This window comes from Bombus terrestris, chromosome 4 (genome assembly GCF_910591885.1).
Source record: "Bombus terrestris chromosome 4, iyBomTerr1.2, whole genome shotgun sequence".
Taxonomy (NCBI): Eukaryota; Metazoa; Arthropoda; class Insecta; order Hymenoptera; family Apidae; genus Bombus; species Bombus terrestris.
The window spans coordinates 75,210-99,696 of NC_063272.1; the positions used below are offsets into that span (position 1 = coordinate 75,210).

General features: G+C 45.6%; 1 protein-coding gene and 2 long non-coding RNA genes across 43 annotated transcripts in view; 1 reads left to right on the top strand and 2 right to left on the bottom strand.

Annotated features, from left to right (window-relative positions):
• The first annotated feature begins 176 nt into the window (after nt 1-176).
• The window catches only part of LOC100647948 (microtubule-actin cross-linking factor 1), a 52,456-nt gene continuing 28,145 nt past the window's right edge, over nt 177-24,487 (top strand). For 17 of the 40 annotated variants that reach the window (XR_007223934.1, XM_048405426.1, XM_048405432.1 and 14 more), the window contains exons 1-7: nt 13,001-13,825; nt 16,339-16,400; nt 19,379-19,396; nt 20,164-20,223; nt 20,946-21,035; nt 21,379-21,549; nt 22,502-22,516. Coding sequence is in view for 39 of the 40 variants with exons in the window: in XM_048405426.1 (XP_048261383.1) it covers nt 13,573-13,825; nt 16,339-16,400; nt 19,379-19,396; nt 20,164-20,223; nt 20,946-21,035; nt 21,379-21,549; nt 22,502-22,516 (669 nt within the window). In the remaining variant the exon portion in view is untranslated. Of the gene's footprint in view, nt 315-1,742; nt 2,701-7,288; nt 7,511-13,000; nt 13,826-16,338; nt 16,401-19,378; nt 19,397-20,163; nt 20,224-20,945; nt 21,036-21,378; nt 21,550-22,501; nt 22,517-24,487 lie in introns of those variants that run through there. The other 23 variants (XM_048405452.1, XM_048405459.1, XM_048405460.1 and 20 more) reach the window with 17 other exon arrangements.
• On the bottom strand, nt 186-7,144 carry LOC110120105. Its single transcript, XR_007223941.1, has 2 exons — nt 3,577-7,144; nt 186-1,420 (listed from the first exon to the last, which is right to left on the bottom strand). It is a non-coding gene; the product is annotated as an uncharacterized LOC110120105 (long non-coding RNA).
• Nucleotides 18,375-24,457, bottom strand: LOC110120104. Of its 2 annotated transcripts, none has more exons than XR_007223939.1 (3): nt 24,325-24,457; nt 19,085-19,295; nt 18,375-18,848 (listed from the first exon to the last, which is right to left on the bottom strand). It is a non-coding gene; the product is annotated as an uncharacterized LOC110120104 (long non-coding RNA). The 2 variants fall into 2 exon arrangements; XR_007223940.1 differs by lacking the exon at nt 24,325-24,457 and adding an exon at nt 19,888-20,175.

Genomic DNA, 24,487 nt, shown 5'->3' on the forward strand with positions numbered 1-24,487 from the left:
AGTTGTGTCGCTAAAGTTCGGAGATTCTCGACGTACTTCGGGACCATTCGTCAAAAGCAAAATGTCGTCTGCTAGGCGCGTCGTCGTCGTCAGGAACCGGGCCGTATTTCTAACACGAAAATTGCTATGATAAGTGATAATGCGATGTCTTTGCATACAAGCATGTAGTGTTTTTTGTTGGAAAGTGTGTCAAAAATCGCAAAAGGATATTCTTCGAATCGGGCTGTTTCGTTGCCGTCAAAGAAACTCGAGGGGAATACCGGTGAACATTGATTTTTCCTGCTTTCGCATCTTACTCGACAGATGATCAAACGGTAATGCATACCTTTCGTATTCTGTCGAATCGTTAATATCGTAAGGATTTCAATGACTTCGTACTTTTGTTAGAGGAAATAGATTAAAAAGAGATAATATATCAGTTCATCCACATTGTATTACATAAAGTTGATTATTTGTTTCAAGTTTCCAACAGATATGTTCGACTGAATCACAGTTACATTTCATTATTTTTGGTGAAACGGTTATCTTGATTAGTTACTTGCAGAATGTTTTCCGCAGATGTCGCTGATTCTTGATATTATGTACATTGCTCGTACATCTTTCACGTTTGAGTAGAAAACTTCTGAATTTTATGATAACGTTCTTCTAGAGTATCGTGTACATGTTCGTGATGCGCAAGCTGAAAGAATTTAGTGTCATTTTGTTGTAATATTACTGACTGTGTTCTCACTACGTTTTCTGAACTGTTAGGTTAAGTTTAACTCGAGAATAACCAAATTACATCTTTGTTTCAATCAACAAGGATGTTTTGAAGCAATAGTGTTTTCAAGTGTTTGATTATTTATTAGAAAGACGTACAAAAGTATTTGTTGTGATTTTGCATCCGACATTCTTAAATTTGAAGTACAGAAAAGGCGGAGGGAAGAGGAGAGGAAAATTATTTCGCGTAGTTTTGTGCACCATAAACTGAAGATTTTTGAGTTGTGAATATACAAAAAAACGGATATTTTTTTCATTTGAACTGAAAAAGAAATTAATTAGAACCATGAAAAGCTTCATTTGTAAAAATATTTCGTCGTATATAAATGTTCAAATCAATAACCATCGGAATAAGCATTTCGAATGAAGTCGGATTATTTTACCTCTGACAGCAATAGAATCATTGTTAAATAGATAATAAAATGTCCTGAGGGTTTCGCTTGTTTCTAGCACAAATATACACGTATGCGTATAAGCAACTAACCCCGTTTGAAAATAGAATGGTGAGCTGTACATCGAAGAATTTACGCATGTTTCAATTTTTTTAACGCCGCCTGAGAATTAGTTCGACTTGATACGTTACCACATCCGCTTCCGGTTCTTTGTATCGGATCTCTCTCGATCTATCTTTTGCACCGTTGATGCATATATTTAGCATGTACTGAAATTAAATAGGAAACGCGTTAAATATCGTTATTAGCACAATCAGCGCTCGTTTGTTAAATGAAGTTTCATGATATTTCGGACATCCTTAGAAAGCGCTATACGACAGGAAGCATTACTTTCCCCACATGAGTCATAATTCGAGTACTAAAATATTAATGCAATATTGTTTGCCCCGTCTCCTCTGGACACGCATATGTCGTGGGTATTTTGAAAACTAAATACATACATACTTTTGTACGATTTACTATTAATATTATGAACGAAAAAAAGGAAGAGGGAATAGGAAGAACTAAAAATATTCTTTTTCATATTTATAGAATGTTTCGGAAAGGGGATAATATCGAGGACAGCGAGGGCGGTGGAACTAGACTACGATATTTTGACGTGTGAAATACTAAAGAATCTAGAGTTGGTGGCAAAGGTTGTGAAACATAGGAACAACGACGGGAATTTATGGTCGTGTCTGGGAACTCGAGCCTGACTTAACTGTTTTCGACCAAATCTAACCTGACCTAAGCGCCGCTGACGACGAAGATACGAAGCATTGCTGATTATCGGCGTGCTGGAAGCACGTTACGTTGCTGGCTAAAGTAACTACTATACGTATCAGCGAGTATCAAAAGGACGCCAGACATCGCGTACGCTTTCCCTGTTCGTTCGTCTCCTTGCCACCTCTCTTCCTTCCGTTCCGCCGGTGCAGTTCGTGCACTTCTACGCAGCGATACACTACTCTACCCTACAGCGGCGTCGTGTACAGTAAATAAACGCGCAGCATGCTGGATACGAGTTCCACGTGCTTTTCTTTCGGTTGAAACTATTTTCAACAACAAAGCCATTCATTTCGAAACAAAGAGAAAGAAAAAAGGGGAAACACTGCTAGCGTGATCTATATCGCAGAGGAAGAGAGTAATAGAAAAGAATGTCGTATCTAATATTGCGTGCAAAGTTGCCAGCTGCCCGCTGTCGATAACACGGCGACTTAGTTCGGTGCACTATTCGCCGCTGCCCTCGGCAACATTATTGAACGTAGACGACGTAATACTTTGCAGCTCTCTTGTGTGTTGCGGTTGTGAAATTGCCAAGTGATTGTGAAACAGTGCCGAGCAAAAGAGGAGTTGCACGAATATGGTGTAAAAAAAACAAAAGAAGTTTCAATTACACAGTTTTAGAGAATGGAGTTCGAGCTGGACGGAAGTCTAAAGGAATGGGTAAAGGATAAACCGCTGAGTATCCTGCAGCTCGATCCTGCTGACAGAGCCGTCTTACGGATTGCCGGTAAGTGTTAATCCAGTGTTTTCAGTTTCCGTTTTCATAAGCCGGTTACGTACTTAAATTCTCTATGGCGCTGTTTTCGCCTTCCGCCTTTCGTTTTCGTTCCAAGTTCGATTCGCGAGTATATATTACGCGAGGTTTGCTGCTTTGCCGAGGAAGAAAAAGTAAATGTATTTTATCTTTCGTTTTCGATGTATAAAATGAGTTTAAATACCATGCGTTCACGAACTATACGAGCTATTCGATCAGTTATAAAATGGACCTCATTACATATACGAGTGTGATGAATTACGCTAAACGGCGATGACGTTTGCCACGGCAACACCGATTGTCGCACTACTGATCGACAACATGTACGTAATCGACCAGAATGTTAACATATAATGAGTGAATTAACGACTACATCGATGATAAATCATCTACTCTTATTTTTCAAATCGGATGATATTAATCGAGCAGACTAATAAATCGTCGGGACGTGCGTTCGAATCAATAATGACGCTAATAATTGACGAAGTTTTTCTGACCCCTCGTATTACTTCCCTGCCGATTCTCCCCCGAGTACCCCTTATCGATCGTATCGATTAGCGCATAAGGGTTTCGTTAAAGGAGGAAAGTAATGGTATATACGTGTATGATCGCGTCGTATCGTCTGTTACTCTCCGTGAATTGAAGACCGATAAACCTACAGTCACGTATATATGTACATACATAGAAGAAGTCATAAGAAATTAGCTGCGTTATAAATTCTTCTGATGTAGGAAACGAGAATCGTTTGCGGTACTATCTTGCGTCGACCTTCGACGCGGGATGTTGACCAGGAATAGATACTCGATACCATTTGATAAATATCGGATTGCAGTTTGCTGATCATCTTACCGTGAGAGATTTTTCATTCAGTTTGCGTGCTTCTGTCACGAGTCGTTCTTCGCGACGCTTAGATCTTCGAACCAATTTTATCCGTCCGTACATGCAACGAAACCTCGGAAAACGGACCTCTTCCATGATTATCGAGTCCGCTAGTTTTTCTTTTTTTTTTTTTTTTTTTTCCTTCCTCGACGGGCATAGGACAAGCGTGTGTATGCATATGAACGTATGCATGTAGGACATATCCGATTCGTGAAATTACAGGCTCTGATTCACGCTCACAAAAGCAACGGCGCGCGCGGTCTGCTTGGTTCCGCACCATTTTCACGTAGCGTCGTTAAAATGGTGTTCGATCGACGTAACGTAACTCTCGTTATCTCGTAAATATACCGTAGGTGGGAGCCAATATCGAAGTATCGCATCTCGGGCACGCGAGCATAATTGTTTCTAATTATAACGACCTATTGGTACGCTATCGTGAATGCTCTAGTAACCGTTGTTCTATCAAGTACTGGCGGCCGATTCTCTCAATTGCTTTTCTGCTCTCAAGACTCACGCCGTTTCTCCCCCTGCAGTATTAATTTATGGTTTTCTGAGAACGCGAGCGAATCTCGGCTGGCGAAACGACTTTTAATCACATTGAACGCGTTCCGGTCGAGAACGATGAATGAAGACACTTGTGTCGCGATCAAAGAGAGCAGACAACCGAGCAATATGTGGCTAACGATCCAACCACGTCGTCGCGTCGATGAACTCACGACCATGCTTTTCACCGGTCACGGTCCATAAGATGTTCGTCAGAGAGGTTAGTACTAGTTCACTATGCCTACGCGATGGCAAGTAGAGAGCGGAGGCGGCAGGTTAGGTCGGTCCGCATTAATCTAGGAGCGTGGAGGCGGCAACAGGTGCTCGGGTCATGGTTCGATGCCCCAGCCTCGAGAACGTCTTCTTCCCCCTTCCTTCTTTTTGCTCTTACAACTTTTTTTCCTTCCTCTTCGTTACTTCCTTCCTCGCGGCAAACCCGTTTCGTTTAGATACGCTCCGCTCTGGTGTCATTTACAGATCGTTCGAGATATTTCATTTCTAAAATCGAATCTCGATCCTAATAGAATAGAATTGAATAGCACAGTTCGCTTGCTTTTCTACGAAATTGTCGAGTATTTTAATGTCAATAGTTGAAAAGGAAAATATAGATATACGACGAGTTTGAAAAGTCGAAGGTGCAAACAGAATTTCAACCGGTGCATTGTTTTGCACCTGTTAGTCGTACATTTGTTACGATGTCTGGTTTTCTTTGCCTACATACAAGGCTTCACAAGCCGCTCGCTAGATGTCCCGGGGTACCCGAAGTATCTGAAGAGGTCGATGCATCCGTGTTTTGTATTGTATTTTTCGCGGGAGAACTTTTCAGAATGAGTAAAGGCCTCTACGTGTAACACGCGAGTATCTCTCGAACCGAAAGGACAGACGGTGGCCTAATTAACTTCATGAAACTAATTCGTCTGACAATCGAGAGATACTCTCTCCGTTTCCTTGCTTACCTGCTATGTAAGACTTCTTCATCGCGCACTCCCTTGTTCCTCGAGGATTCTTGTCTTCGAGGGACCAGTAGAACGTTACACGGACCAACATCTGTAGCGTTAACCCGGGTGAATACGTTCCAATCTACCAATTCGGCGTTCAAGATCAAACTAAATTTCTTTGGCGCAAACCGGGATTTAATATATATTTCGTGGAGTAATCTTCATGGCGATCGGCGGTACAGTTAGGAATCCGTGTGTACTTGCCAACAAGGCAGGGAAGATAAAAAAAATTAAGGTAACAGATAAAAAGTTGCCCGATGGGATCCAGGCCATGAGTCGGGAACGATGAACCGCTCTTCGAACTCATCGAATATGTAGTAGACATTACGATATAACGTTAGAAGAGTGGAAATTATTTCATTTGAGACGAATTGGTGCCTGCAGGCGTGCATTCAGCTCGTACCAACGGTTCTATTTGGTAAAGTCGAGAAAATTCGTTTGTGAGGACTTGTATCATCGTCCGGGAAGCCGATGAGCTTAGAAGCTGTAAATAGCTGTGTGCCCGATACATGAATCGGTTTATAACAGGCTTAGGCCTCTTATATTGAAATTCAGATCGTTTCGACCCTTGGCGTGTTTGTATATCTGTTCACGCTTTCGAGGACTAACGGTTCGACCGAATTATTTTCTTTCCAGTTTTCAGCTGGGTCACTCCTTGTCAAACGAGAGGCTGTCGTTAAAATTTATATACAAATGGCCATCAAGCATCAGTATATCGAGAATACGACGAGAATTTTTGGTAGTTTGTAAAAAGATTATTTGGAGTTGACGCTCTTTAAAATTATAACCGTAAACATCGTTGATTTCACTTGGCATTTAACTTATTGTAGGGATTATCATTAAGAAAAACGGAAATTAAACAGTACATCGGCCGTTAAATCGCAACGTACAGTTATTCAGGGTAATCGATTCCTTAATCACTGGCTTGAGTACTTACTCATCCACCTTTGTACTGGGACAATAGCCGATACCTAGTTTCTGTCAACGAGTTAGTCGCAACATAGTTGGATAATTTTATACGACGCAAATGTTATCGTGTATCTTGATAAGATAAACTTTCGAAGATATATCGATAAATTTGTGCATTCGTGATCGCGAGCAGGATTAGCGATCAGGGCGAGAGTCACATATTTAGTGTGCACATCTGTTAGCGGCGACGCCGCGTTTGCCGTCGAGTTTCACCGCGAGCATAAACAAGAGGTAGAATATCGGCGACGTTAGGAATGATCGACGAAGAAAAAACGAGGTACATTTGGCCTGGCGCCAGATCGCAAGAATTCTCACGCTAGCGTCGGGTTCTCCCGCGGCTAGGATACGGCGTCGTTTTCTTACTCGCGATCTTCTCTTTAACCAGGGAGGTCGAAAAATTCTCTGCGAAACGGTAAACGGTAGAGGATTACCGCATTGAATGAATATCAGAACGCGGTCGTATTCACGCGTGAAACGCGAACAATCCTTGTCCTGTTTGGCACACAGTGTTCGGTGCATTGAATTCGTGATTCGCGGTATTTTGCACGGCGCGCCCCTGTCGTTACGTGACCTGCCCTACGAACCTGTTTGTAACGGCAGCTATTCCACGGCGGCGGAGTACATCGCTGTCAAAAAGACAGAGGCCTTGTCTGGTCTTTGTCTATCGCATCTATCTGTTGGTCCCGTCTCTGTTCGGCTCTTAGGCGGTTTCACCCCGACCCTCGACGCGTCGATTTCTCTGTTCAACGAACGGAGAAAGTGAAGGATGAACGAGCTGCAATGGCGGGGTATGCGAGGAGTAGGTTCTGGAACCTCGAGGCTCGAGGTAGAGGCAGCTTGGGTGGGCGGCAGTTGTCCAGGCCGCCGCAGTCTGTGTCGAGGCGACGTGCTCTACACGACGGAGCGGCAAATCGCGTCTTCTCCAACTCGCAAGCCGCTCGCTCGCTCTCCTTCTCTCCCCTTTCTGTCCCCTCCCCTCCTCTTTCCTCTTTATTCTCCCTCCCTTCCTATTCTCTCTCGTTCTCTCCTTTCATGCGTCTCGTTGCCATTCCTCCTTTTTCTCGGTTCGGTCCTCCTCTGCGTTCGTCGCGCTGTTCCTTATCCGTCCGTTGCTCCTCTTTCCTCGGCCCATTCATCCTTCTCGGTCCACCTTTCCGTCTTTCTCCGTTCAACCGTTTCTCCGGCGCGAGCGTGCGCGCGCGTTCCTCTCGCCACGAGTCTCTCCATCCTCGTCGTACGGCCTACAGCTACCTGGCCGTGTTACGGCGGGGTTCCGGATACGCGCGTCGACTTCGTCAACGTTGTCGTGCGGTACGTTCTACCAAGAATTCCAGTGCCACGTCTCGAGTAGCGGCGGTCGGTTGGTTTGGGTCGGACGGCAGGACGAACGATCGGTTTGATTTGTTTATTGCTCTGTCAGTTGTTGGGAATTACATCGATGCTGTCGTCGTCGTCGTCGTCTATATATATATATATATATACATATATATATATGTTTTCCGATGTCAAAGCTCGCGCGCGAATGTTGTCGCAACAAAGCGTTCACGGCGATCGAATAGTGTGATGAACGAAGGAACGAACACCGTTATCGTGACGTGATGTTAGCTTGTCAAGGGTTGATAACGTATCAGCTGATAACTAGATCGATAACGCGGCGATTGATATCCAGTGCGACAATCGAAAGGACGTTTGATATCGAAGAAGGAACTACTCTTGCGATCTCGTGGGTGTTCCTTGTTGCATTTGACACGTGACAGGGAGATTGTTCGGTCAGTTCGTTGTATGGTCGAGAATATTGGCCCGTTTTGACGTGGAATATATAGATATTCAGTGAAAAATTTCGGCAAACTCGGACTGTGAGCAAAACACGAGGCGTTCCGTGAGTCACGCTTCGTTTTGTGGCACCTCCCAGCTCTACTACCTCTGTTTCTAACTCCGGCTGTCTCCCTCTCTCTGTCTCGCTTTTTCTTTCTTCCTCCGATATAGGCTCGTATACTTACTCGTTCGATCGTTCCCACTCAGGTCTCTCGGTTGCCCCTTCCATTAGTAACCGCGTTGTTGGTAATCACGAAACGGCATATTGAGTCTGAACGATTAAGCGTCTGATTCAGCAAACGACAAATGCGTATATCGATATTATCGCAAGGGTTCATTCAAGATTACAATCGCTTGTATTTCTCCCTTTTTGTTTTTCTTCGTCGTTCCAAGCTTCACTTCCTAGAATTCCCCCTGTCTGAAAGACGAACTAGTCACAGTTGGTTCGTATCATTCGTTTCGTTCCCTTTAAGTAGGTAGCGTGTCAAGCAAGCTTCATAATAGCCTGAAATCCGATCGCCGAAACATAAGACATGTCACGGGGTGGGTTGACGTAAGAATAGAGCTATCAATGGGACAAGAATGTCGAGAGGTGTCTGTACGATCAGCGAGGAATACCACGCCGCGCGACCACTGTATATGTATACATACACTCCCGTTCAAAAATATGATACTTGGATCATCACAACAAATATATGCTCAAACTTGTGGATATCATTAATGAATTTAATTAAATATCTGTCTCGTGCTTTCATTACCACGTTTGTAGTTAGCATTTTCGACATTCTGGCTATTAATTTGTTTATCGCGTTAAGTATAATCTTATTAATTCTTTTTTTTTTTTTTTTTTTTAAATATGTATTTCGAGCATGACAATTTAAATTGCTCCAAAACTTCTCTGTGGTCTTCTTCTTGTATCCAAAACATTTAAACCAACAGACTGAGCACGGAATTTGCAGTTTATATCTATAAAGGTTCGAAGTGTGCTTTAATATTGAAAATTTTAATTACAAATCGAAACACGTTCGAAAATGGTACGAGCCCTCGTACTTTTGAACGGGAATGTATATAGATAGACGTGGCGGTTTCAGCAGCGAGTAAATCAGAAGAAAGTCGTTTTCATCGAATACGGGGATTGCGTAATAATTGCAGGCTGTTGGAACTCTATGACAAACCGGCTTCGCGAGAAACACCGCGCACAATCACGTATGAGTCCGCGCTTATGTGTCCCCGCGTGTACGTGGAATTTCTTAATTTGGTCCGATCGGCCTATTCTCTGGCCCGAATCGGTCGTAGCCAGTTGATCCGTCTTGGTACCCTGGTTTCGCCGTTTCGAGCATAATCGAAACACGAAGAAACGTTATTTCGTGTAAGTGCGACTATTATTATTGTGCCTAACTAGACGCAAGAAGTCGCGTGAGTGACCTCTGCTTCTGAATTCCCATCGTTCCTTCCAAGAAAAGCGTACACCGAAACCATGGAAAGCGCGTGATACTCGAAAGCGGAACAAGTCACGTGTTTTCTTGCCAAATTACTGCGCCTGGCGTAATTGAGCACTGCCACGTCCCTCGTGTTCAAATGGAATGTCAATTATTTTGTCTCACACGCGCGATACCCTCCCTGTTTATCCCTCGTTATCTCGCCGTCCTCTGGCACACGATACTTATGTCTGCTTCAACAAACACTTCGTTTCTCGTTTGATCGGTCCTTGGCTGATTTTCATTCAGATTTTCTATCTTTCCCCTCCAACTTACCGTTCACCACCTGGACTCTCTTCCCCCTCTGCTTTCTTTGTTTTCGTCCATCGTCATCACACACGGATCCATCTGTTCTCGAGCCGATTCGCTCTCGCTATCGTTGTCGTCACTCTTTCTCTCTATCTTTTTCTCTCTCTCGCTCTCTCCGTCTACCCGTTCGGTTAGTACATCGCCCCACCTTTGTATCTGCGATCTCCAGCGTGTTCGCACCGAAAACCGTATTTGGTTGTTGCGTTAACAAATCCACGAAAGTGCAAGTAAGTTTTATCGTTGTGAAGCACGTCGAGTTTATCGAGCCGCGACTAAAAGTCTTCGAGGGTGCGCAATCGTATCGAGACACGGTTATCGACTGACCCACCTTTCCTCGATACACGCACCGATTTTTCTCTTTTTCCTCTTTCCGGTTGATTCTTGATGACGCAGTTGCAATGATTGCGCGAACGTCGCAAGATTTATCATTTATTATTATTTGACAAACGAGGAACCACATAAACTCAGATTACGCGAATTCACGTCGAGAAACAGCGAAAACGCGTGAATCGATATCTCGTTCCATTTTACGGAATCGCGTTGAATATCAAATGTTCTATTTCATATACGAGTCCGGGATCACGTTCGCAATCTCGAAAACCAGTTTGTGTTGCCTCGTGAAACAGGAACAGAGTTTAGAGAGAACCGGAGGCTCTATTAGCTGAAACGCTCGACTTTAACGGGCGGTCTCGAGAATTCTCCGTTTTGCGCCGAGAAAGGTCAGCCGAAAATTTATCTACCGGTCGGAATTTAGGATCCGGGACTTTGTAGAATTCCGCGAAGGTCGTCTGCAAGGCGTTCCTCGTTTCTTCATTCGTATTTTTGTTAGCGATTCGAGGTATCAAGTTCGAGGCTAATAAGAAGACTCGCGAGATGGTCGATCGGTTCGCGCGAGGGTCAAACTGCGTTCACACAAGGGTCGATTCGTAATCGATATACTAGAATTACGTATTGCGGAATGGATAGCGATCGGAATGGATACGATACAAAAGAGTTAACGGATAGCACATCGACTGTGTGCGTTCATAAGTAGGACGTAACTGGGACAGTGGATGAGCAAAGCGAGAAAGATGCTTCTAGCTGTCGGATGGCTGTTTTGTCACTTGACTCGAGGCGGTGGTTACGATAGATGCGAAGATAGGTGGGGTTTCCGGTGGCGAAGTAGCAAGGGAAAGAAGGATGGTGTCGTCGTGGTAAAACGAAGGGGCGCGGAGGTGTCTTGTGAAAACACACCGAAGGAGAGGAAAAGAAGTCTCGCACGCGCGACTCTTTACAGCGGCGTGAGCCACGCTTTGCCGCGTGCAGCTCAAGGTTGAACCGAACTATACGACCGATGGAGAGAGTCTTCTCGGCTTCCAAGAGCCCTCAAGAAATCCTCCGTGAGCCGACTATGGACCCGTTATATTGCTACGCCGTTGCCACAAGAATGCCGCCAAGCCAGCAGCCCCCTCTAGCAGCTCGCATTATGCCGATCTGATGCGTGTACACGCGCTTCCTCCTTCTTCGTTCTTCGTCCGCTTTTCTCCGCAGCTTCTTACTTCTTACTCGTTTATCGTTCCGGCTATCGTTCCTCTGCTATTTTTCTGCGTGGCTGGTTTCGCGTTAGGAAGCGATATCGTTCACCGGAGAACCGAGAGATCGTAGGTGGTGTAAGATACGTTGGGTGGGGAGCAGAAAGAGCATGCTTTGCGTTTCGATCTGTCGTGATGTCATCGATCGTTTCACGAGTTTCGTTATCTCGTATTCTTACGTGTTCTGCTTCTTCTTAAAAGGAACCCGTTGTTGAGACAGATGTCGGAGTTTCCGTGGAAGAATCCGGTTGAGGAGCAACTGGCACGTCGCGTTCCCCCTTTCACTAGTTCTTCTAACAAAATTTCATCGAGAGATGTGACTATTCTGTTCGCGCGTTACGTGCGCGCGGGGTACTTTCTCTCGAACTTTCTATACGTCGCGTCGTCTAACCAATGCGACGGACACGGTTAGAAGGAGTTCGCTTAACATCGCGTGGCGCGTGACACGCGTTACTCTATTTTCTATTCGCATCTAATTCCGTCTGTCCTAGAGAGAAACGGCCAGAGTCGAGTCGAGTCCGATCCGAGCCCCGCGATCTTGGATTTCGTACGATCACGTTTGACGTTTCGTATTAGACGCCATGCGCGAGCCGTCTAACTTTGTCGAAAATATCAACGGAATACCAAGGAACAACGAGATCCATTCACGGCTTTTGATATCGGTGTTCAAAGTTCAAATAGGGCGTGACCGTGGTTGGTAGCGATACGCGTAACGGGACAGGTGACTGAATGGATCAAAGAGGGCAAACAACACGCAAACTCGATTCGAGTAATCTGAATTCGAAGGCCGGTAGGATTAGCAAGGGCCCGATGTCGATGTTGTGTTGCAATTGGCAATTGGTTTTCGCTTCGATCCAGAAGACGACACCCACGTGCTGTTGCTTCTATTACCATATACGAAGATCCCGATGGTCTTGGGTTTCCCCGGGTGGCACCCGTGTCTCTCAGTCACCAATCGTCTCGTGGACCGTCAGTTTGGTAGATCGCTCGCTGGTTCGTTGGTACGCTCGCTCACAACCCACAGCCGGTTGTTCGTTCGTTAGTGCAATCGCTGATTCGCTCGCGTGCTCGATCGTTGCCACCGCGTTCGCTTCTCTATCCCTGCCAATTCCGATACCTTTCATTTCGTCTTGTTTCCTTTAGTTTCATTTGGTTATCGGCCACAGTCTACTCTACAAAGTATTTTTTAGCATTCTATACTTGGTTGGGTTAGTGACGCGTATACTCGCTAATAGAATTGTTCGGTTTAATTGGTCGCGCGAAAGTCGAGCGGGAGAGTAACGAAAATTACCTCGTGCTCTTCTATTTATCGTGTCTGTTCGGATATAGTCGGAGTCTCTTTCGCTCTCTCGAGGAGAACGATGAACTAGGGGTCCGCGAAAGACCGATTACCGGCGTCTCGTGGTGCACCACCGAGCCACTTTGGCCGAGAAACGTTGAGTGGTTACGTCTGCGACGTGCCGTGATAAATTCGGTCGTTGATTCGTTAAGCTTCGTTCGCGTCTAGAGAGCGGGCGAACGGCCGAACGGACAAACGGGGAACGAAATTAGCTGTTCTTCTCGTTGTCCGCATTGTCCGTGTCGTCGGTGTCGCCGACGCGCCCTCCAGTTCCTTCCTATCCGATCGCGTCGTGCCTACGTTCGTTCATCCCTGGTCGTCTGGCTTCGCGATCGTCGTCCGACCTTTACACTATCTCTCTTCTTCCAACAGTGCAACACCACAGCCAGTGTCAAAATTATTCGATCCGAAAACAAACGAAAACCGAAGGGAGCGCGCGGTAGCAACGACAGGGGTGGAAAGTGAATATAATTAAGGACGAAACTAGGTCTTCCGTCGACTCCAAGTGCCATACGTATAATTAAACCTTCCATTAAGATAAGCCTACGTTAGTAAGTGTTTCTATACGAAACGTTTTCAAAGTGTTCCGCGGTAGTTTCCAAGCCACTAATGTAAATACGAGCAAGAGGCTTCCGCGAAAGGAAACTGCCGATTATAGGAAAGGAGTTATTCTTACGTCGACACGGTGTCAAGAAAGAAAAACGGAACGGGACAGTGTGCTTGGTACGCGCGTGCATGTGGCGTATCTTGGCGAACGGAAAGAAGATAACCTAGTAAAAAGGGAGAACTTGTGCGTTTCGTTGGAGATAAGGATTGTTATACATATAGGAAGAAAGAAAAAAAAAAGAGCAAAGGCCCGATGAACAGGGAAAACATCGTTTCGTTGTTGGCTGGTTTCGAAAGAACCTAAGAAGACTTGTAGCGAGCTTAACTGGCTAAACGAGATGTCCACTCAAGCTTATTACAAGGAGAGGCTCGGTTTCGATCCGGCCGATACCGTGGCGGAACATCATCGTGAGCAGAGATCGCAGCACGGATACGAGGAGTCTCTTTCCAAGTTCAAAGGTCAGAACGAAAATGGATTTTCGTGGATGATGGAAGGACGGGAAAATTGGCGGGTAGAAGGGGCCACAGAACACCGTTCCGGCAGCACTCAGGCTTTCTGGGGTTGCTGGGCGATGTTCATCGAGGCGCACGGTAGGTGAAGAGTTGGCATGCCGATGCTGGATCCCGTCCAATACCTTGCCCCTGACCCTCCTCGTCCTGCCAATAGAAACTTCTTTTTCAATTGTCCCGAACACACGTTTTTTTATTTTCTCTCGTTTTCATATTTTTTCTTTTTCTTTTTTTTTTTATATCGACTTCGCTTTGGCTTCTCCCTTGGTCTTTGTCGTCCGAGAATCGAGACAAATCGGCACGAAATAGCTAGCCCTACGTGCGATTCTCCGAGTTCTCCTCCCTCGAATATTCCTCGGTCAGAACGAGATTCCGTTTGTTAGAAGCGGAGAAATCGAGAGAAAAGGGAGACCGGAGAATTACACGCATCGCGTAAACTAGAGTTCGTATCGGTTTGAGAGTATACCGTGAACGGAAGTATCTTTTTTGAGGTCGTTTACCTTTTGCCGTTTGACCCGAATGTTTCGCGGAAGTAGCCTCGGAAATAGCCGGGGCAAAATAATTCGCGCCTCGTGACGAGCTCCGATCCAAAGTCTCGAATGTCCGATACGAGAAAGTTCTTAATCCTACGCGATTCTTGTAATTTTCTCGCGCGTACAGTGCAACCATGTATAGACGCAAACACGTGTTTGTGAACTTTGAAAGTGTTTTTGATTTCTCTTTCTTTTTTTTTCTTTTTTGTTCAGTTAACATTGACTAACTTTTTTGAAGTGTCTTTGTGTGTCTAATATCGCGCCGATCTTTTGTTACCGGATTGAATCGTGGTGGATAGTCAAGGCTTCCCGCCTCCTTAGCGTTTCGACCATGTAGAATCATTTACATTAGAATCCGCTTTTACAAACGGGTTACGCGCTGTTCCTTTTGTCCACGCACATGCACATGCGTAGATAGTGTCTCACTTACGAAACGATTTCACGAATGTATCGCGCGTGATAACCAAGCGTTTTCGCCAAACGGTTCTCTTTTATCGAAAGAATTCTTTTGGGGCGTGTACGCGTGGTTTGCGTACGTAATTCAGTACGTGCCACGTTCGTAGAAACGTAAGCACGTAATTGCCTGTTTGGGCCGTCGTCAGGAAAACATTTATCGCGATTTCCTTTCCATCGTTCCATAACAAATTCATGTCCAGGGACGATCGTCCAGCAATCGTTCCCCGTTATCACACGCTCCGAAATCCCATGTGTGTAGTCGGGGAACGAATGTTCTCATTGTCCCAATTTATCTCCAATTGTGCTTCGGTATGCCACTCTTCCGAAGCGTTGTTTTCGATTACGTTGGAATATTTTTTCCTTTCAAGGCACATGCGGCTTTTCGACGAACTTCGATCGAACCGATTACGAGTTAATACCTTGTCACGTCAATTAGAATAAACGTGTTTATTTATTTTTAACGATTACGTACACGTGTGAGCCTAATCGATCGGATCTTTCTTTTTTTTTTTATCTACTTTATCGTATATTGGATAACGAGCTTCGGTAATTCGTGAACGCATTACGAACGAAGTATGACTCGAACGTACATTTAATTGCTATTACGCGGACCTTCCATAAAAGCATCGTTGTAAGACGGTGTAAATAGGTTTGTCTTACCTATTTCGTAATGCTGTTGCCACAAAAATGGGAAAATTCATCGAAACCGTTGTACGCGACTCCTTTCGAAGTTGAGCAATAGTTCGAGGGTCTGAGAGTTCATTATTCGTATTAGCTACGATCGTCTTCAGTCTCCGTCTGGTTCACGGAGAGGTTAAATAAGTGTTTCTTAATGAAAGCCTACAGCTACACAGAATCGGATAATCGGCCGTAATTAATTGCTACTGGGAAGTCCGAGCAGGAGCCTCCTACTCGATTAATCTCGCGATCGAGTAGTGTCGTCGAACTTGTATCTATCTAGTGTAACGATGTCGGTTCAAATACTGGCGGATATTTCATCGATGGAGGTTGTAAGGTTGCTAAGACAGATTATTCGAAACGTACAGCATAGCAAGATAGCACAAGTACAGAACACAAGGGGATAAATATCCCATTGCTTTATTATTAGAGATCAGGTGTTTAGGGCACAGGTTGGGAGGACATGGGCAGACTGCACTTGGCATTTATAGAGCCTCCTAATAATAAATAAAGTTTTAACACACTTTCGCTTGTTTGCGTGCACGATCGGCTGTTCTTTTCCTTTGTGACTACCTACGTACAAACACCCATCTACCTATCTATCTATCTGCCTACCTACTTTCCTATCTATCCCGACCACCTATCTGTCTGTCTGCCTGTCCGTCTGTCTACTGTTGCTTTGGCTGCTTACTGCCTTGATGCCTGATGCCTGATGCCCGATGCCTGTTTGCCCGCGTAGACGATCGCTCGTAACTCGTGTGACGGTGATAAAATCGAAATTGACGATTTAATTAAACTTCAACGTAGGAAATCGGTACAATCGCATACGTTAGAGAAAAGGAAGCGGAGAAAGCGTAGAAAGACAACGTTCGCTTTTCACCCTTGCAGTCAACGTTTCTAACAAATTGATCCTCTTTCTGATTGCAGACGAACGAGACGCGATCCAAAAGAAAACATTTACCAAATGGGTGAACAAGCATCTGAAAAAGGTAAGTCTCTCGAATCGTAGAAAACATTTCGCGTTTTAAACGGTGTGACAGTCGATGGGCGTTCACTTAAATCGGTCTGCTACTCGACGACAAACGTTCGAGCAGTAAGTTCGGATTGATCTATAATACATACACGCGCGCGTGTGAGCGCGTGCAATCTACCAGTTATGATCTAATTCTTCTACAAGTAATGACTAGGTGCATTCCGCGAATTATAAGGGGAGGAGGCTGTTCGTCGTACGGCAGCCGTGGCCCTTCCTTCAAAATATCGAACGATACCTAATTTTAGAGCGACCTTAGCAGGAGGCCACGGCTGGTGGAGTCGAGGCGCGAGGGAATATATCGAAACACCTGATAGGTGAGCATACGAGAGCAGCGGCGCGCAACACCGGGACAACCAGCTGTTTCGTAACCACATATGTAAACGATAGGGGACCTTCTTATCCACCAGTATACAATACGTATATGTTGTGCTTGTTCCTGCACCCGTCTCTTTTTCCATGTAGGACGTACGCGTGGGTCGACCGTGATCCCTTCCAGGAGGGTATTTCACGCGTTGCTATAGAAGGTAACGTATCGAGGAAACCGAGTGGGTGAAATCGAGAAAATCATTTGAATCTATAGAGTTTCGACTCGTTCCTCGACGAGTTTCGCTTCCATTTTTCTCGCACCCCTTTTGGCTTCACCCTCGTCAATGCTATCTCGATTAGTCAGCTGCGAGTCAGCGTAGTTGCCTATGTTCTCCATACTTCTCGGAAACTTGGTTTTTCGATAGAGGAATGTTCTCGCTCTCTGTCTTGTTTTTTTGTAACGTAGATTGATTAATGAGATTCGAATGATCGTGCTACCGTCGATGCGTTGAATTGAACAAACACCGCCACTGTTCTGCGTCGTACGCATTCTCGAGGCAACACGTGACGGAAAAAACGATGCCGTCGGCGGTGCCAGCATCTATTCCAATGCCGATCGCTGGTCGTTGATGCCGACGATACCATCAACATGCCAGTGCCGATTCTGACGGTGACGAAACCATGGGTGTAGACGCGTTAATGGTTCTGACGACCACGGTGACCGCAACCGACGTCGACGACGATGACCACGACGCCGACGCCGTCGACATGCCACGCGACCGCGAACAATTCTCGTAACTCGAGACACGTTAGCCTTGATCTCACGTGACTCTCGTCTTTGTTTCTTCTCTCTCCCTCTCTCTCTCTCTCTCTCTCTCTCTCTCTCTCTCTCTCTCTCTCGGTGGTACCGTCGCGAATCAACGATGACGCAGGTTCTTCTTCTGTTTTCGGAAAGAATAAAAAAGAAAAAAGAAAGAACGGACATGATCGTTCGTAAACGATGATTGTCCCGTTCGAGATAGAAAGAGAAGAGTGCACGTTCAATGATAAATCGAGCAGTGATACATTCCCTGCATTGCTTTCTCGTTACGTTGGCCGCGTATGCAAAGTCAGGAGTCAAGGAGAAAGGAGAAGAGACGCAAGGTTGAAGCGGTCTGTGTTCGTAAGCAGCGAGTATAACTCGATTGGTATTTCGAGGGTTATCGAGCCTTATTTTCTTCCTATGTTAGTTAGCTCTTCGACCCCGGTTCGTTTCGAAATCGAGCGACGACGAAGAACGGCGCCTACCGAGGTGCGGCATTACTCACCCCTCTCTTTAACTGACCCCTGTTCCATTACCTACTTGTTTCTCCTTCTTCAAAGCCTTCGGTCTCTGGTTCGTATATACATTTCCGAACGAACCACGCAGCCCCACAAATAGATGAAAGATTTTCGCATTGATTCAAAAACGATCAATTGGCCACAGTTTCGCAGTGTAAGAGAAATTTCTTTTGATACTGATTCGATACTGATTCCCTTTGATATTTTTTCCCCTTTAGAAGGGAAGAATAAAAGAAACAGTAAATACATACGAATACGGTCCCATCATCGATTATATTGATGGTTAATTAGTTTCGATCAACGTATTTTGACTTCGATAATGAATTCCAGGATATTACGGCGAACGGTACTGCGTATTTGCGCGTTGCTCGGTACTGGTTTTCTTGGCTACCTACCTGCTCGATTCCGCGCGCCCACCTTTCCTCTCGTAACTCTGACCTTATTCGGAAACGTTCTCCTGCGGACGACGTTCCCGATTTACCACCTCTTGCCCAGTAAGTAGGTGGATAAGTAGGTAGTTAGGTACGCAGGTAGGCAAGCACGATTCAGTCAGTCAGTCAGTCAGTCAGTCAGTCAGTCAGTCAGTCAGTCAGTCAGTCAAACAGCCAGCCTGTTGTCGGAGATGTGTTGCACAGTAGCGGAGGGGCAGAGGAAAAAAATCTAGCTGCGATCGCTCAAGAGTGAGTGCATGCTTGGCTATGACGCACCGTTGCCATTGCGTAACATTTGTGCCAGGAAATGGTCCGCTGAAGTAACTTCTGCGTCCATGAATTCCGATCTGTTGAATAATAAAGATATCCTGTGACTCTCCCTTGTGTGCCGTCAATGATTCTTGGGACGAAATTAGAGAAGATCATCGTTCCAAGAAGTGAGCGTTAACAATGTTACAAAGAAACATTCGGAATGAGACACACACCCTCTTTGTGACAATATCATGAATTTTTTTCAAACGTTCATTCATGGATATTAGATCGATCGTACGCCCATCAACTGTACGCGTTTTTTATCGCTTACCCGATTTCGATTCGCGAAGATCGGTCGTTGTCCCGGGCGGTAGTGCAAAAAGCTACAACGGCTCGATCTCTGCTTCTGCTCACCCGTTTTTACTTTCGTTTTACTCTCGCCCGAGAATAGTTGAAAGCGCGTCGCTTGTGCGCAGCATAACGTCCACCTCGGATACGCTGGTTGTGCCCGTGACAACGCATCGATTGTTCCATGCAGATTCCTGCAATTACATAAGGGTCCATTGTCCAATGAAAATTCATAATAATAATTCTCTACTTTTCATCCTTTTACGCTTATCCACAGCATTGGAAGTACGTGAAGGTACGAATCCATCGTATATTCTTCCCAGCGAACGATCGACTGGGACGAGTGGTTCGGGTTTCTTTTAGATTATGGGATGATCATTAAAATGCATGTCAATAGCACTAATGTGTAAACCTAGGTTCGTTCAAGTCGATAGGCTATCCCTCTCCTTAGTTTAGTATTTGAAAATAGTTATCATTCGGTAGACGTTAATTATGATTTTTCAGCTTCGTACGAGTTAAAAGCAAATGTTCGAAGATTTTTATTTCTTGCGCGTTTTCATAATGTATAAAGTGCAAATTCACAAAGAAACTGTTTTATATTCACGACGTAGAATGTCGAGAAAAGAGTGACGGCGCCGGACGATGAATTTCAAATTTACCGCGCTTAGCAGAACAAACGCTGACGTCTCGAGCATTTGCTTTTCACTCGTCATAGTTCACGGGAACCAGGCTTTGCATTCTAGGTTCGTTCTTTGAAGCGTTGACATGCAATTAAGGATTACCCACCGTAAGTCCTCGGAAATTCTCAAAGGGGAAGTTATCTCTGATGTTTTTGTATTCTTGCATGCCACCGAGCTTTCCGGTCAAGGACCACTCGTCCATGCGACCGACGAGTAGTGGTAGATTCGAACACGTTAATTACGTGCAAATTAACACGAAGACGAACGATGTACCGTGTGACGGTGACTGACAACCTGCCGCTACTTTCGGTCGCGTCCAAGCCAATCCAAACTAAACACATAACTCGGGCCGTGCTTCTTTTTCAATCGATGTTTTTTTCAGACTTACACGTGCCTACACGTGTGCGTCCTTGTGAACAACCAACCATGCTGTTCCCCCACTGTAAGTTCAGGGCAGGTGATATTAACGAACGTTGCCAATGTTAGAAGGAACTTTACGCATGCTCTAAGAAACGCGATGTCTTGTTTTGTCGAGTGAATTAATTGTTTTCCCAAGTAACGTCCTTTCATATTTCCCTCTGCTTCCATTTGTCACTTAAAGAAATCATCAATGAACAGGCCCGTTGAGAAACCGTGGCAAAAGTCGACGTGCAAAAGCTATGCAATTATCGCGAATTAAACGATCTGCGTGTGATTTCTACGATACCTGAGATTCGTGCTTATCGCGGCCGACATTTAAAGTTTAACTGAGAGTTTGAGGGCCACGATTCATGCGTTTGCACGTGACGCACCGCGGTCGTGTAATGTACATTTATTTTCGCGAGACACGCGACTATCTTTTCGGAATACCTGCTTCATCGAAATCCGTTCTTCCCTTATCACTTTTCTCACTACATCCGTTATATGTGTTTGCACGTACACGTTCCTAGTATTTCGTGTTTTGTAACCGATCACCGTTCGTTTTTCAATGTCCTCCCGTCCATATGCACCACATCTTTTCCTTTTTTACATTTAATTTTTGGTTGAAGTCGCTCCGTTTTCTTTTTTCATAATTTCGATTCGTTCGATGGCTTGTTTTTATTTTCAGTTATATAGAATTGTCGAGAGACACTTGAACAAGGAAGTCATTTATCAGTGCTCTGATGCGTGAAATCGTTGTTGCAGGCCAGCAGACATGTCGGAGATCTGTTCGAAGACCTGCGGGACGGGCACAATCTCATTTCCTTGCTGGAGGTACTCTCGGGCGAGCATCTTGTAAGTATCCCAAAGTTTTTTTCCTTCCGTGATACTCTTTTATGCGGCACAGACGCAATTGGCGCTGGTTGGTCCGCTTACCCGTCGGTTTCCAGGGTGAAATGCTCGTTACGTAACTGTCGGGGTGGGACTAACTTGACCTGGATTACAGGGGTAGACGATCTGTATCCTCTATCCGTTTAAACAGGTCATCATGCTTATAGGCAATAAATAATATTTTGAAACGCCAGCAGTTAGGTAACATCGTTTGAACCTTGTCAATCGAGGGTTGATCGTAATTACGGTGATTATGTGGCATATAATAGGATTTGATGTACGATTAATTCAATTCATCGTTTTTTAGCCGCGAGAGAGAGGTCGGATGCGTTTCCACATGCTGCAGAACGTACAAATGGCTCTTGACTTTTTGCGCTATAAGAAGATCAAGCTCGTTAATATTCGTGCTGAAGACATTGTCGATGGAAACCCAAAGTTGACTCTAGGTTTGATATGGACCATCATACTTCACTTCCAGGTGAGTGGACGCCCGGATCTTCCTGAAATTATCACCGATTACGCTTGTCACAAATTATATACCACCGCCAAGTATACTCTAGTGGGTTTGGAGATAGCACCTAAGAAAACGGAACGTTTCAATAGGAACGTCTCGACACCTGGTTCGCCCTTTCGAATCGCGATTATCGAAGGAATAACGATACCCATTGTTCGATCGTGCTCCGGCCGAAGTTCAAGCCGTTCTCGCTTTCAAACAACGAAAACGTTTTTTCGTAAGAGTCGCGCAGCGATACCGATCGAAAGTTTCGCTTCCGAGAAACCGATGCTCGCGAGGGGAAAACGGTCGGCTAGGAGAATCATCGCGCAGGAATGCCCGACCACTCTCGTTTTTCTCGCGATTCTCGTTCCGATCGAAAGCGAGTCGGACGGAGGAAGCGCAAAGAAAGAGTGAGAGCCGTTCCAGGCGACGTTTGGCGCCGTCGAGGACGGCACGCCACCACGCCATGCCACGTCGTTGCATGCCACAGAACGGGAACGCGATTACGCGCGATGGTCGGGTCATTCGGTGAGGAGAGCCGGCGCCAAAAGAGTTGGCCGATACTGGACGTCGCGTCGGATCGTCTGCGGACGGGCGCAAAAAATCTCGAAGGCGAGACATCGATCGCGGCTCGAGTAACCGTATTACGCGACCGCACAAAGACAGACAGTGTTCGTTTTCGTAACGATGCAACGAGTACGCGACTTTTCGTTATCTCGCGCGCTCTCGAATCGCTACTTCGAGAGAGAAGTAGCCGCCGAGAGAGAGAGAGAGATAGAGATAGAGAGAGAGAGAGAGAGAGAGAGAGAGAGCTAGAGAAAGAAAGAAAGAGAAATTTAAGCCTATTCCCCTTATATATTCTTACTAACTATCGGCTCCTCCCGATCAGCATCTGTATCTAATGGTGTATTTTTTGTTCTGTTTCGCGCCGCAGAGCTGGCGTCGCAAGGTAAGTTCCCTACATTTTTATGCCGTAGTTGGTTCCCTCTGCAAAAAAAAAAAAAAAAAAAAAAAAAAAAAAAAAAAAAAAGGAACTGAAAAGCATTTACCAATTCGTTCGAAAAAAATATTGCGATAATTACGCCCGGATCAAAGATTTGGATACGTATTTAGTAGTCAGTGTTGGCTCGATCTCTTATCGACCGCGTGAACCGATCGAAAAGCCAGATGGCGCTCGCAGATAGTCTTGTAATAGCCGTCGTCCTACGCATGGAAGCTCTCACTGATCCACCGAATCGTTTTGAGATTCATTTTCCTCGACAATCGCGACAACCGCGTCATTTATCCTAACCGCCTGTGACGACTATCCTTTCGCTCGCGACAGACCTGTCCGTTTATGGTAGTTCCACGCGTACGTCGAGTCAGCAAGCCGGAAGGTTGATTGTCAGTCAAAAGCATCGCGTGGTATTCCGGGACGTGGGAGGTGACCAGATTGCGAACAGTCGTATCGCGGCTCCCTGGCGCGTCTCTCGTGGTCTCTTCTGGTCGCGAGCCGCCCACCTTGTAATTATGATAATCGGAATCGGTCGATCGAGCACCGAATACAAAAACGCGAATGACGCCACCGGCCAAGGTCAGGCTGTGAGCGACCGTTCCTTTTTAGCGCGTTTCATGCATCTTGACGACTTTCGCGCCCTCGTAAAATACACGTTCCTTTGCATTCCTTCCTTGACATTGTACAAAGATTTTCTTAAAGAGAATTTAAGTTAGGAATAACTTCGTTGACTAATAACACAGCTGGTTTAAAAATAGTTTGTATACAATTTTTTTATTTGGAAGGATCGTGTCCATTTAGTTTGTGTTGTTTCTAGGAAACAAGTCGCGTTACCATTGTATTACGGAAGGAGAAGTACCGGTAATCGCGGAAATTGCGAAGAATTACAAGGATCCCGGAGGATCTTGCAACGATTGGTTCACGCGGCTGGCATTGTAACGGAAGCGAATGCTCGGGGCGGGCGGTTGCGGGCGCGATGACGTCACGTCCGGTCTCGAGCAAACCGCGCGCCTCGAGTCTCTCTTGACTGTTTTCCGTTCCTTTTTTTTTTTTTTTTCTCTCGTTCGCGTTCACAACGTTCAGGGACGCGACGCCGCGTCCTATTTTTCGCTTGTCTCAACTCGACGTTGCTTATTTAGGCATTGTTTTCGTTTCCTCGCGTACCTCCCCATGCCCTCCAAACGGAGTTGACGCGTATTATTAATTGGAATTAATTGGAGAGAGCCGCGCAACGAATTAGGTAAGTCTGCGACATAATGCGAGCGAACGTCGGCTCGGGACATCGACGACGTTCCGAAGGCGGCGCTTACCAAGTGTTACTGTGCCACGGTGAATCGTAAAAATCTCTGGAAAAGGAAAAGGAGGAAGGACACGATGCGCGACGGACGGCAAACGAAGCGTCGCGTCGCGGCGAAGTGGGGCGTCCGGTGTGTTCCCGACGCGTTTCGCCTCGTTGCAACAGCATGTTCCCCGATGACTCGGCCGATATAACGCGAGCGCATGCGCGATCTTGCACCGGTTATGCACAAATAACAACCATATGACCGCAACGACGACGTGCACTAGGACAAGCATGGATTTTAGGGGGGCGTCGCGGAAACACAGCGAGATAGATGACGTCGTTTGAATTGTAGGGGTGAGCAACAGGATGAAGAGTAGGCTATGGTATAACAAGCACGAGCAGTCATCGACAAAGGGAGAGAGGATGAGAGAGAAAAAGAGAGTGGGGAATCAAGAGGGGGAATGTCGGAGGCGTCTCTCACCTGTGCGCATTTCGTTGGCCTACTCTCGCGACGGCAGCCGGATACAACACGGCACGCTGTCGGACGTTCGTTCGGTGAATCGCGGTATATCCTGTTCTTTTCGTTCGTAAATACCGTTCGGCATAAAATCTCGAAATCGTTGGAACGTGGTCGTGCGACAACG